Source organism: Oryzias latipes, chromosome 14 (assembly GCF_002234675.1).
Source record: "Oryzias latipes chromosome 14, ASM223467v1".
Classification (NCBI taxonomy): domain Eukaryota; kingdom Metazoa; phylum Chordata; class Actinopteri; order Beloniformes; family Adrianichthyidae; genus Oryzias; species Oryzias latipes.
The window spans coordinates 1,213,327-1,226,494 of record NC_019872.2 but is presented as its reverse complement, the minus strand read 5'-3'; the positions used below and the strand labels follow the sequence as shown (position 1 = coordinate 1,226,494).

Sequence of the window (13,168 nt, the reverse complement as noted above, 5' to 3'; positions counted from 1 at the left end):
GGGCTCCAGTGTGGTACTCCCAGGAACAGCATTGGAGTACAGTACAGTTTCATTCAAAGGGTTTTGGGAGCAGCTTGTGGAAGTGTCCAGAAGAGGTCCTCTCTGGCCAAAGACCTCAGGGCAGACCCAAGACTTAAATGAGAAGACATGTCTGGATGCTTTCAGATGAGCAGGAGAGTGTTGCTGGAGGGAGATCAGGGGTGGGGGCTGGATGGTTGGATAGATGAAGGAACTGGAGAGCTGTTCGTCTTAAAAACGTAAAAGAAAACACAGTAAGAATGGCTGGAAACTAAGGCTTCCTAAGATTTCCTGTATTTGTATGATCTTTAATAGAAATGTTATGTTTAGAGTTTTTTTTGTTTCTACAGTTTTTAATAAGATTTTGAGATTTTATTGAATCATGTGCCTCAACAAAATAGTGAAACATACTTTAAAATAGAAAATGTTTAAATTAAAGAGTAGAGGTGTTTCACTTAAAAGCACATTTTAGATTTGTTTTTTAATCTGATTCTGCTTATTTAAGAATATGGAATTGCCAACCAAATCAGAGCTGTGGTCAGCTGGAAGCTACAGCTAAGTCAGGACTAGAGCCCTGTCTTTTTTTTAAATAATAATAATGGATTGGATTTATCTGTGCTTTTCCGTGGGCTCAAACCGCTTAATATGTATGTCTATTATTCATTCACTCCTCATTGACACTTGGTGGTGGTAAGCTACTGATGTAGACACATTTCATTTAACTAAAGTTTAGCCTACATTACATAAGGGGTTTATACAAATACACACCTAGATCCACAATCCCCTGTTGTATATGGCGTTCCATCGCTGCCATAAATTGAACGAGCACAAAGACAATTCACTAAGCGGGCGTATTCAGGAACTGAGAGAGTTAACCTTACAACCAAAAAATCTGAATGAAGGCTAAGTCGATATTAGAGTTGGCCGTTATGTGCTTTGTGTTAGATTTTGGGTGAGACTGTACTAATTCAGTGGTAATTAATGACCTTGATGTGGGTAGTTGTGCACACGTGTGTGTGCGTGTGTGCGTGATGCATGTGTGTGTGTGTGTGTGTGTGTGTGTTTGGGTCAGGCTTTGAGATCTTTGAGTGTCTGGCCCCGCCTTACCATCCTGATCTTCTCTCTCCTGACTCTCCAGCCCGCTTCTCCTTGAGGTGCTGAGGTCTAAACGTCAGTGTAGGGGGGAACCAGCCTGTTCTATCTGTGCTCTGAAGCTTTGAAAGCTTTGCTGCTAAATATTAGAAAAGGGTTTTCACTGTCCGCTCTTAAAACTCGACTCAAGATTCAATTTTTTGTTACACATGAGATCTTGATCTGATACCACTTTTACATTTGTTTTTACCATTTTTTATATTTCGTTTTAATGTACAGTACATTGTTTCAGTTTTAATTGTGTTAAAGCGCTTCATAAGTAATGATGATGGTGATGATTCCTAGTCAGCTGCTGCAGCCTTCATGACTGATGTGCACACAGAGGATGAATGAGGAGCTCAGGGAGGCTGGCACGTCATGCTAAAGTTCACTATAACAAGTATCAATATCAATGTGCCATCAAGCTTTGTGCCTTTCTGTGCGCCGAAATAAGAAGAAATAGTTTGTATTTGGCTGTTTGAGATCCAGGGAGTTGCACAGACTAAGTTGCCTTCACTCAAGTCCTCTCTTGTTTTTTTCTCAGTTTTGAGGGATGACTTCCGCCAGACACCCAGCGATGTGGTGGTGGCAGCAGGGGAGCCGGCTGTCATGGAGTGTATCCCCCCCAGAGGACACCCAGAGCCCACCATCTCCTGGAAAAGAAACAACATTCGGGTTAATGATCGAGATGAAAGGATCACGGTAAACTTTTATGCTGGAGCAACACTCCCGTTATTTTCCTATTAGAATGACATGAATTACCATATTCTTGAAAAAAAATTCCCACTTTGATTCCCTAAACATAAACAAAGTTTGCAAAATGACCATTTCTTCTTTGGTCATAAAAAGCTGCAGGAACATGTATAACAAAAACTGTATAGAAACATTCATCTGTTTGGTTGGCTCTACTTGGATTCACATGATGGTCTGCAGTTACAACTGGTCCTTCTTTAAAATAGTGAGAAAACCAACCTTCATAGCTTACAGGGTTAAAGCGTACCTTAGGCTTGCATGCATCCAGATCTTCTGGAGTGTTACCAGGTTGGGAGTGCAGACACGGATGACGGCATAACTGTGAAGCTGTGCAGGAATTCTGTTGGAAATCTTGATACAAACTGTTCTGCTCTGTTAATGAAAACTAAAACTGGTGTGGAGACATTCATGAAAGCTGCATCATAGATCAACATAAATAGCAAACAATTTTTCAAGGAACCATGATCATAGTAATATGAGAATGGTGGAACAGGGAAGCCAAATGTGAAACACCCAAGACTTAAGGGTTCGTCTTGACTAGAGCGATCAAATTAACGGGTTAATCAAGTTTAATTTGTTACAGACATTTTAGTGCGTTTTTTTAACCGTTTTTCACAAAAAGTGGACCATTTCAAACGTGGTGCGTTGTCATGGTAACAGTTCCAGTGGGGTCACACCGTCCGCGCTCTGCTCTCACTCTTTTACTCTTAATTGTCAAGAGAAATAAACAAAGTATAATTTCCGAGGGAACGTTCACTTCTACCTGCATGTTTTTGTCTAGATGATGAAGCAAATGTTTGTTTAAAGAAACAAAGTCTAAATAGTTCAATTCCTCCGGTCTCACATCCTCACGTCTTATGTCTTCCTCACCTTCTGTCTTCCTCTTCTGCTGCAACCAGTCTTCAAAATGATCAAATTCACCAAAGAGATTAAAGGAAACTATAAAATCACTCATGTCTTTACTACTGTCTTTCCGTTGTGATAAACTGTGAAATAAGGTTTGTCAACTTATTAATAAGTAGTTTGTGTTCCTACTGTTTTTTTAAGTGTTTTTTAATTAGAGCACTCTGGACCTGATGTGTTTTTTCCTTTCATGGTTTTAGATTGGAAAATTCCTCATTGGTGGTGTAAAAGTAAAGGTTGGAAGTTTGTTAGAATACAAAAACATCATAAAGGCACCTTTTAGTTGTATTTTGATCTTTTATTGTGCCACAATTTCATGAACTTAAAAGAAAATATGAGGTAAAATAACTTCATTAGATGAATTAATTACAGGTCACTGTAATTGCACAAAAAATGAATAGGATGACAGCAGCAGTTTGACCCAAAGCACTTCCTGTCTGAATCTGTCTTTTTTGACCCTTCTCTCCTGCCTCTTCCCGTGCGTCTCTCCTTTGTCTTGGTTTCAGATCCGTGGTGGAAAGCTGATGATTTCCAACACAAAGAAAAGTGATGCTGGAATGTACGTATGTGTTGGAACCAACATGGTGGGTGAGAAAGACAGTGATCCTGCTGAACTTGTGGTGTTTGGTGAGTAGCAGCTACTTGTTTTTAATGTATTTATTTTTTAAAAACAATTTTAACAAGGGATACGGTGATGTAAGTATCACGGTATCTTATCTAATAATCCTTGAGCAATAGTGATTATAATCATTTTTTATGAGCTAAGAAGGTTTTCTTAATGTATTCATGTTCAGCTTGAACTCTAAACTATCACCTCTTCTTTAGAACTCAAAGGGAAGAACTGCTTTGGGGATTAAAATCCCATCAGTTTTCTACTGATCTATCTTTTCTCAGTTGTGTTCCACTTTTGTTCCTCTCCTGCTGCTGTGAAAGAATAGCAAGGCTTCCCTTCCAATTGCTTCTTGCTTATCTGTGCTGACCTCCCTTTCTTCCTTGTTGGATTCTGTGCTGTGCAGCATGACAGCATTACATTGCAGTGTGTACTGTGTTGATCCCAGGAGCAGAGACCCAGTGGTGGCTACTCCACAGTCTGCAGTGTTGCAGTGTTCCAAAAACCCCCTCAGTGATGATAAAGTTTCTGAAGATCATTGCCTTTTATCCTGCCATCTCATTAACGTTGGCTTATTGCAGTAAACATTTACCAAACCTCGCTCATTACCCCTAACTTTTCTCAGCCTGTAACATCAACTGGCTAATCCAGTCTTAATGCAGGTTTGGTTGTATGTATATATGTATATATATATATATATATATATATATATATATATATATATATATATATATATATATATATATATATATATATATACATATATATATATATAAATGCAGCTAATGTTCTCAAATCTTCTGAGGCAACATTACTATTCTCTGCAATGGAATGTGGGATCAGCAATTTCAGACACAATTTCTCAGTTGCTTCTCAACTGTGTAACTCTGTAAACGCTGTCTGGAACAGGCTGAAAAATTGAACTGCAATTGTTATTTACTGCTTTCAGAGAGGCCAGTCTTCATCAAACAACCAGTGAACCAAGTGGTGCTGGCAAACGACACAGTGGACTTCTTCTGTGAGGTGCATGGAGACCCGACTCCAACTGTCCGCTGGCATAGAGAAGAGGGAGAGTTCCCCCGGGGAAGGTAGCCCTAAAGCAATGTCACTCAAACTCTCCCATGCTTTAGAACCTGGGGCTTGGTGTTTTAGGTGTTTTGGTGTTGGACCAGTGTCCCAGTTAAAGAATGACAATCGTGTTTTGGTGTTATTAACATATTCTTGGAGCATTTTTTAATCATGGAGGACATATATAAAAGACTTTAGGCTTAAAACTGCCAATCTGAGTATTTCTCTATTCAAACCGTGGACAATCAGGAGCAGATGAACAAATGATGTGTGAAAAAGCTCTCCAATGATTGGGTCACACACTTCCTGCTCAACTTCATTCTGACGAATAGGTCCATGAAGGTCCATGTAGGTACCTGGTATCTGGCTCAAAACTGTAGGGCTGGTTAGCTCTGCTATTGCTCACCATTTCTGTTGCACTACTAATGTTAGGTTGAGGCTGTAAGCTAGCAGCAGACCATGCAAACAGAGCCATCAGTGACGGGAAGGGGGAGGAGGCGGGGTTGCTCCACGCCAACGGTCAAAGACGAATTTCTAATGAGCTTTTGCAGATCTGCAGAAACTATGTCCTAGAAAACAAGACAGGTTTTTAAAATTCAGTTAACACAAAGAACTTTGCCATAACTCGCGTTCTCTCATTATTGGCAAAAGAAAGTGAAAAGCTTGTTTTCAAGCTGAAAATGAAGGGAAGAGTGGTCAACAGAATTATATCCCTTTGCTATCCAAACAAAACAACCCAGAATGTCTTTAAATAAAATTAGATGATTCAAAATGGAAACATTTGTTTAATTAAATTGCCTTTTATCTACAGATTTTTTTAAATTCGGAAACGACAACCTTACAACCTTTTCTTGAAACATTTATATTATCTAAATTTGACTTTCTTTTTTATTTACTCAGAGGTCTTTACATTTGTAATGGCAAAACTATGGGATAGAGTTAAGTTAGTTGCTAGACCATAGTTTATCCCAGGTGAGGTTTATTAGTTTTATAGGCAGGATTCCTAAGATCCGCCAGTGGTTGAAGGTTTCCCATCAGCTTGCAGATGAATTCATGGAGTGGATATCTCAAATGGGACAACAGAATATTCCAGTTGCATTTGAAGCAGCCTGAGTGACAAGTGGCACCACCTGACCTTAGGTTGGTTCTCAGCAGCAAAAGTGAACTTTGTGTGTCCTACTGTGGGCCCTCAGACACTCTAGACTTTTTCCCTCTGGACCAGAGGTCCCCAGACCGAGGCCCGGGGGCCGGACCGGCCCGCCCACTCATTTGACCCAGCCCCCTGAACGACACCAGAGAGAGATCCTTTTTTTTTGCATTATTATTTTTTTAGCCTCATGGAAACCTGGAGGGAAGTGGGCCTCCCCAACAGAATCCCTGGAATTCTCTCCTCACGTCAATAAAGCTTATTTGAATTGAAATCTGAGCCAACCTAAAACATTTTCTACTGCAACCTCACTTTGCCCCAGTCATAGAACTTGAACGTGACCCCCCCCCCATCAGATTGGAAAAAGATTGGGGAGGAGAAAAATTCATTCAGAATGCAGGGTATTTCACCTGTGGTGGAAAAACAAGTATTGTTTTTGATCAACGTAAAGTAAAGGTTGTTTGTATCATCCGCCAAGAGACGGTGGCGGTATTCAAAGAATACAATCTACGCTGACATTATGAATCCAGTCACAAAGAGAAATGTGATAACTTGCAAGGGCAAATGCGAGCAGACAAACTCTCAAAGCTAAAAAGTGGACTGCTAGCTCAGCAGACTGTGTTGCTATGTAGTTCCTGTCTTTTTATGTAAAGGTCCCAGAGAGGGTCATTTGTTTTTTTATTGATTACATACATAGTGTTATTATATATTTGCTGACTATTATTGTTATTGTTTTTTCTGGTGAAGAATGCAGAGAGGATTATTTGATATCAGATTGAGTTATTTATATTTGGTTATGTGTGGCTTTCTGGGAAACAATAAATGTTAACATTTAGCCCCCCCTGCAATTGTCATACTTTGTCTGTTTCATCTGACCCTGGCTCCCAATCAGAGAATGGAAACGTCATGTGGCCCTCACTGCAAAGGTTTGGGGACCCCTGCTCTAGACCTACCTGTGGACCTACCCAAGCTGTGTGTCTGATATGAAAAGAATTAAGAAGCTATTTTAATACTATAAACAATATGAACGTTACTGCAATAGATTTTAATTGTGTTAAAGCTGTTATACTGTGGTGACATTATCGGTGGGAAAAGCTTCTCTTCAATTAGGTCTACATAGAATAAAAAACAGAAAAAGTCTTTTTCTGGGGTGAGGGGATTATTAATCACTTCGGTTCTGCTAACCAAAAAAATGTTTTTGTTTTGGATTTGTAAAATTGAAAAAGAAAGACTGTTTGTGAGGAGGAAGTGGAGATTTCCTAAATAAAATGATCATAAAACTCACTGCATTCTGGAAGAGAATATGTGACTCATTGTGTGAAGCTGCTTGTACAGCAGCATGTGTCATCCACACGATGAGCCTTTTTACTGTTACACAACGGACCTCTTTTGCCAGTTGAAACCTGAAAGCTGCGGTTTCTGGGCAGACCCCAGCATGTGCTGTTGGCACCAGAGCCCTGCGACAGTGTTACTGCACGGCTCCCTCACGCTTGTTTGGAGTTGGATGATCTTTTAATGATCCCTCTGGGGAAGTAAAGTCAAGTGTTTCCATTGTTTTTCAGCTGAACTACATTTCCAAACCAGTAAACAACCACCAAGTTCAAAAACACCAAGTAATGACTTTGCATAACCAAGATGTTGTAAATCTCTTTAATTAGTCAGATACAGTAACCTAAATAACTGGTTGAAAATAGTGATCTGGTTGCATCTCAGCATAATCCTGTATCCTGTATGTGTTTCAGGTTTGAAATCCGCAGTGACAACAGTCTGCGTCTGACCCAGGTGCGAGCGGAGGATGAGGGCGCGTACATCTGCTCATCAGAGAACAGTGTGGGCAAAGCTGAGGCCTCAGCTACCCTCCAAGTACACGGTCAGTGATGGAACTGAGGTCACACAAACAAGCTGATTTTTCAGACAGTGCAATCAGGATGTACAAAATTGACTGCAACACATTAAACATGAACATAAATTACAAAACCACCCATAGCATTTCTTTTGGGTTGTTCTTGTTGGCCTCATGAGACTTATTTAAATTTGACCAGTCTTTGCATGGCGGCTTGTAGGAAGCTTGCATCTGTAGTGAAAATAAAATGAACACAAGTGAAATCACATCTGCTAAAAACCTCCCATAATTTTGAATGATTAAAGTTGTTAATTAAAACTAAGGAGATGTATTTAAAAACTGGATTGGAAAATTCTTTCAAGCCCAGACTTGATGTCCCTCTGGACAGGCAGCGATGATCAGAGGGTGTGGGTACCGAATGTTCTCGGGGTCCTTCGGGGTCCTTCGACCAATGATGACGTCACACGATTTGATTGGCTGTAAGTTGCCACGACCAATGAGTTAACGTCGCTAAGTGTTTTTTAAAACTTTATTGACAATTGCGGTATCATACATTAACAATGACATTAACGTTAACAACGAACAATAACGATGTAATGAATATTGCTTCGAAGATCAGTCACCATTGCCAAACATAATATATTAACATATAAAATAAAGAATAGAGGGGAAAAAATAAACAATGAACATAACACACAAATAAATAAAAACATAAGTAAAATAAAATAAAGGAACATAGAAAAAATCGAAATAGTTAAGTTAGGGGTACTTGTGAAGTTTGTATTTCTGAACAAAACTAAGCAATTTCAAGCCATTCTTCTTTTTCATATAATGAAGTGATTGAAAGTAAAAACAGAGCTCTTTATTAAATGTTATAAAAAGTGGTTTGGTCTTCAAAACTTGACCTCACCAAGATGGCGGTGCCCTCCCCCCATGAGGAACCACGTGATGTCTCCTCTAGTGATATAACTCATTGGAAGGACCCTGAAGGACCCCGAGAACATCTGGCAACCCGAGAACATCCGGTACCCACAAGGGCTTTAAACTCCATGACGATACAGTCAGGCCCTCGAATGGAAACCTGTCATTTTTGATGTTTAAAGGGAAATGAGAAGTATTGATAAGTCAACCTCTGACGTGTATTCTCACACACTGTGTGAATGCACCAAAACTGTTGATGTAGGACAACAGACCTGTACACATAAAGACCGTCCGCGGATAACTAATAAGTGCCTAACTGTGTGAAGGAGCCACAACCAACAGTAATCTCTGGCAAATGGACATTGCTTACTCTTAAAACTGTGGGGTCACACATGCACACATTCACACATGCACACATTCACACACAGCAAGTAAATGAGAATATACACTCACTTTATTAGGTCCACCTTGCTAGTACCGGGTTGGACCCCCTTTTGCCCTCAGAACTGCCTTAATCCTTGGTTGCAGAGATTCAACATGGTTCTGGAAACATTCCTCAGAGTTTGGTCCATACTGATATGACAGCATCACACAGTAGCTGCAGATGATCCATGATGCCAATCTCCCATTTCACCAAATCCCAAAGGTGTCTATTGGGTTGAGATCTGGTGACTGTGGATGACGTTTGAGTCCAGTGAACTCATTGTCATGTTCAAGAAACCAGTCTGAGATGATTCCAGCTTTATGACATGGCGTCTTATCCTGCTGGAAGTAGCCATGAGAAGATGGTCCACTGTGGTCAGAAAGGGATGGACATGGTCAGCAACAATACTCAGGTAGGCTGTGGTGTTGGAACCATGGTCAGTTGTTACTAAGGGGGGCAAAGTGGGCCAAGGAAATATCCCCCAGACATCACCATCAGCCTAAGCAGGTAATACTAAGCAGGATCTATGCTTTCATATTGTTGACAGCAAATTCTGACCTTTCCATCCAAATGAGGCGGAAGAAATGGAGACTCATCAGACCAGAAAACGTTTTTCCAATTGTCTATTGTCGAGTTTTGGTGAGCCTGTGTGAATTGTACTGTAGTCTCAGTTTCCTGTTCTTAGCTGTCAGGAGTGGCAGCCGCTGTCTGCACGCAGGTGAAAAAAATGCACGTGAGACACGCTCCACCCCCGCGGTCACTTCATCTGTGTGTAGCGTTTAGTTTAACCTGTTGTAACAGCAGAAAATGCGGCGATTTTCTGCTTCACTTACAGCATCATAGCTAATGCTATGATGCTAATGATGCTATGCTAACAAGCTGTTCCATCTGTCGACTAAATGGAAAAGTCTGACAGTATTTTCCCGGACGTGGCGGATAAATAAAACAAAATTAATTCCTGAACAGTATTTCATAAATATTATGACAGAACTGAATCCACTGGGTTTTAGCAGAGTTTTGGAGGCAGATTTGAATCTGTTCTTGTTTTCTCAGCATGTTTAAATCTGAGTTTACAGTCAGATAACATTAAGGACGTGTTCATACCATTTCTAGAATACTTTTATGCAATTTCATTTTCTTAAAAAAATTCTAAACGTAGAAGGTATTTCTGTGTAAAATAGTGCTATAATTTGGCGGATAAAAAATATGTTTGGCTGGTAGAGTTTTTTAATCCACTGGCAAACTTGGCCAGTGTGTTATGGTGTTAGTATCTTTGCTTTTGTGTTTTGGTTCTTTTTGTTCTGTCATGTTTTGAGTTCATTTCCTGTTTTATTTTGAAAGGTTCCTGTGTTGTGTTGTGTTTTCCCTCATTGTCTCCACCTGTGTCTCGTCTGTTCTGTATGTGTGTATGTAAGTCCTGTCTTTCCTTTCCTCCTGGGCCGGTCCATAGTTTGATGTTCCCGGTTTCAGTGTCTTTCTAGTTTTCGAGTTTTTCCAGCCTGCTGAGCTGCGGGTTTTGGTTTGGTTTGTTTAGTTCTAGTTATTAAAGATCTTTTTCTCCTGGAACCTCCTGCCTCCTCCTCTCTGCACCTGGATACTTCCTCAACTCCCCCTTTGTAACACGGTGACTCAAAAATGAAATTTGGGCCTGTGTGGAGGTATTTCTGTTATTTAAAATCAGACAAAAAGCAGAGTAACATGCACTGCTAACTGTGCAGAAGGCATTTTCCGTCTGAAACCAGAAATACCACCAACCTTTTTATCAGAGACTTCAAGCATGTTGAACATCAGACTGAAAGAAACAATGATTCTTTAGCAAAAACAACGGTCAGACCTGCACAGCGGCAACAGTCAACCCTACCAGACGAAACTCTGACAATTTGCTTTTAGTTCCTAGATTATTCACAGGATCTTGACAAAAGTATTTGTAAATTGTATGTTTGATATGTAAAACTTGAAAACATTAGAATTCTTAGATTATTGCTTTGTTTTTAAATGGAACTGATCAAACATTGAGTTTTATTTATGTTCTATTTTGAAACTTGAAAGCTTTTGCTTTAAAAGTGTTCCTTGAGTTCTATTCTGTTTAAAGTGTGATAGGAACTAACAAAGTGGCAGGTGAGTGTATTTTACAAAAGGTAAATGGAGTAAACTTGTGCAGCACTTTTCTGCCACAGTCCCAGTTCCAATCACCCTTATACAGACACATTCACACACTGATTGTGGCTCCGCTGCCAAACACTGGCACCAACCTATCATCACCAGAGACAAGGTGGAGTTCAGTGTCTTGCCCAAGGAGGAAGGCAGGACTCGTACCTGCAATCTTCTGATCAGGGGTCGACCGCCCTACCTCTGCATTGTTTGATAAGAACTGCTTTTGCATTTTCAGCGCCTGATTCCACTCTACTTATTTGTCCTTCTCTTCCTCTTTCTTTTTAACTTGGGGCATTAACTGATATCAATCCTATTTAAATTGCTTTTTGGTTGCTTCTATTTGTATGAAGGTAAAAGAAAAACAATCTTTCACTTTCACTCATACAGATCATCATCATGTTTATCCCACTTATTCCATTTTCTTTCCCTTTTTGTTGCATCTCTCCATCACAGCCGGTCTTTCCTGTAAGTATTCCATTCCATTCCATCTTTGCATGCTTTAGTCTGTGTATTTCCGTAGAAGACATTAAATACAGGAACCCTCGTGTCATTTTGATTAACCCAAAACCCTGCCTTGCTTTGAGTGAGTGGTGCCTAACATTGACGCACAGGGAGGTTGTGAATGTTGAGGCAGCGACTCTTTCAGAGTCAGATTTACAGACGTTTATCAACTACTGATTGTTTCATATCTCATCCCAGCATCTTTTCAAGGAAGAATGTAAAACGCATTATGATTCAGTATGACTCCAAAACAACAAGGGGAACAACTATGCAGTGTCTCACACACACAGACACACACCTTTACTTGTAGATTACTAATAATCATTGTTACTTCATGCTCCACAACAGTCACCTCTTGTAATCTTTGTTCTCTCTCATTTTCTTCATTCATCAACTAATAATCATTGTTACTTCCTGCTCCACAACAGTCACCTCTTGTAATCTTTGTTCTCTCTCATTTTCTTCATTCATCAACTGTTCAAGGTATTCTTTCTACCTTTCCATGACACTACTGACCCCAGTAAATACATCACCATTCCTATCCTTAACCTCCCTAAACTGCTGCATGTCCTTCCCGTCTCCATCTCTCTGCCTTGCTAAGCTATAGGTCAGTTTCCCCCTTTTTTACTATCCAACCTAGCATAACCTAAGTTGTTAATTCTCTACCACTATACAATTGTTTCAAAATGAAACAAATTGATGATAATCAATCTTGGAAAACACAATTTGGATTGAGACATGGTAGGTTTATTTTACTTTAAGGTAAAAACGACCAAGTACATCACAGCAGAAAACACACATGTGATGTCATCAAAAACTGATCATCCATCATTTCAGTCCAATGTGTGGAAAGAATTTAAATTTAGCAAAGTCATGTGACCATCTAGTGCCTAGAATGTTCCCTTTGGATTCTTTGGATGTGGAAAAACAACAGTGGTGAACTTTAGGAAACTAACATGTGAATGGATTTGACATTCATTCTAGTTTACTTGTTTGTTTGGACACAGATTTCATTTCCACTTGATGATCTGGAAGAAATTCAGGAATCTGGAAAACTTCACTGTTCAGTATCAGGAATTTCTGTCTGAGTCTCAGTGCTGGAAGTTTGGATAAAGATGATCTGGATCCACTATAGGTCAGAGAATCAGATCGTTCAGAATGAACCAATATCGACTGTGAAATGGATCAGTGACCACAAATTATAATATGAACAATCGAACAATCTCAGAGATTGTTTTAGCACATTTAAGATAACCATTTATTGCAATCCTTGCCATCTTATGCATATTGCACAGATTGATTAAGCAATAAGGATAAATTTGCGTTTTATTGTGCAGCCCTACTCCAGATTTAGTTAAGTTCCCATCCCATGACTTCCATTCTTTTTTTCGACCTCCTGCAACTGACTTGAACAACTGTCATTTATTTAGTAAAACAAAAAAAGGCATTCTGTTTAACCAGAACTGCTCGCTATACAAGTGGCTTAGATGTATTGTTTGCTAAATTTGTCTCATGTATATGTGAGCCGTTTTGTTACAATTCATGACCCCATTTCTATCTCATGCAGAGCCTTTTCCATGCCCTCAATTTCAGTTTCACTGTCGCAGCAAGCACATCCCTTATTGCTAATTATTCATTCCAGCCGTAGGCAGTGTGCCAGCTGCCTCTTGAAATGAAATCATGCTATTCTGCAGA

At 39.7% G+C, this 13,168-nt stretch overlaps 1 protein-coding gene across 7 annotated transcripts in view; it reads left to right on the top strand.

The window, feature by feature from the left end:
* The window catches only part of robo3 (roundabout guidance receptor 3), a 106,106-nt gene that overhangs the window by 56,221 nt on the left and 36,717 nt on the right, over window positions 1-13,168 (top strand). For 4 of the 7 annotated variants that reach the window (XM_023962264.1, XM_023962261.1, XM_023962260.1 and 1 more), the window contains exons 3-7: window positions 1,694-1,851; window positions 3,312-3,432; window positions 4,365-4,503; window positions 7,373-7,500; window positions 11,426-11,437. In XM_023962264.1, coding sequence (XP_023818032.1) covers window positions 1,694-1,851; window positions 3,312-3,432; window positions 4,365-4,503; window positions 7,373-7,500; window positions 11,426-11,437 — 558 coding nt within the window. The remainder of the gene's footprint in view (window positions 1-1,693; window positions 1,852-3,311; window positions 3,433-4,364; window positions 4,504-7,372; window positions 7,501-11,425; window positions 11,438-13,168) is intronic. The other 3 variants (XM_023962265.1, XM_023962263.1, XM_023962262.1) reach the window with 1 other exon arrangement.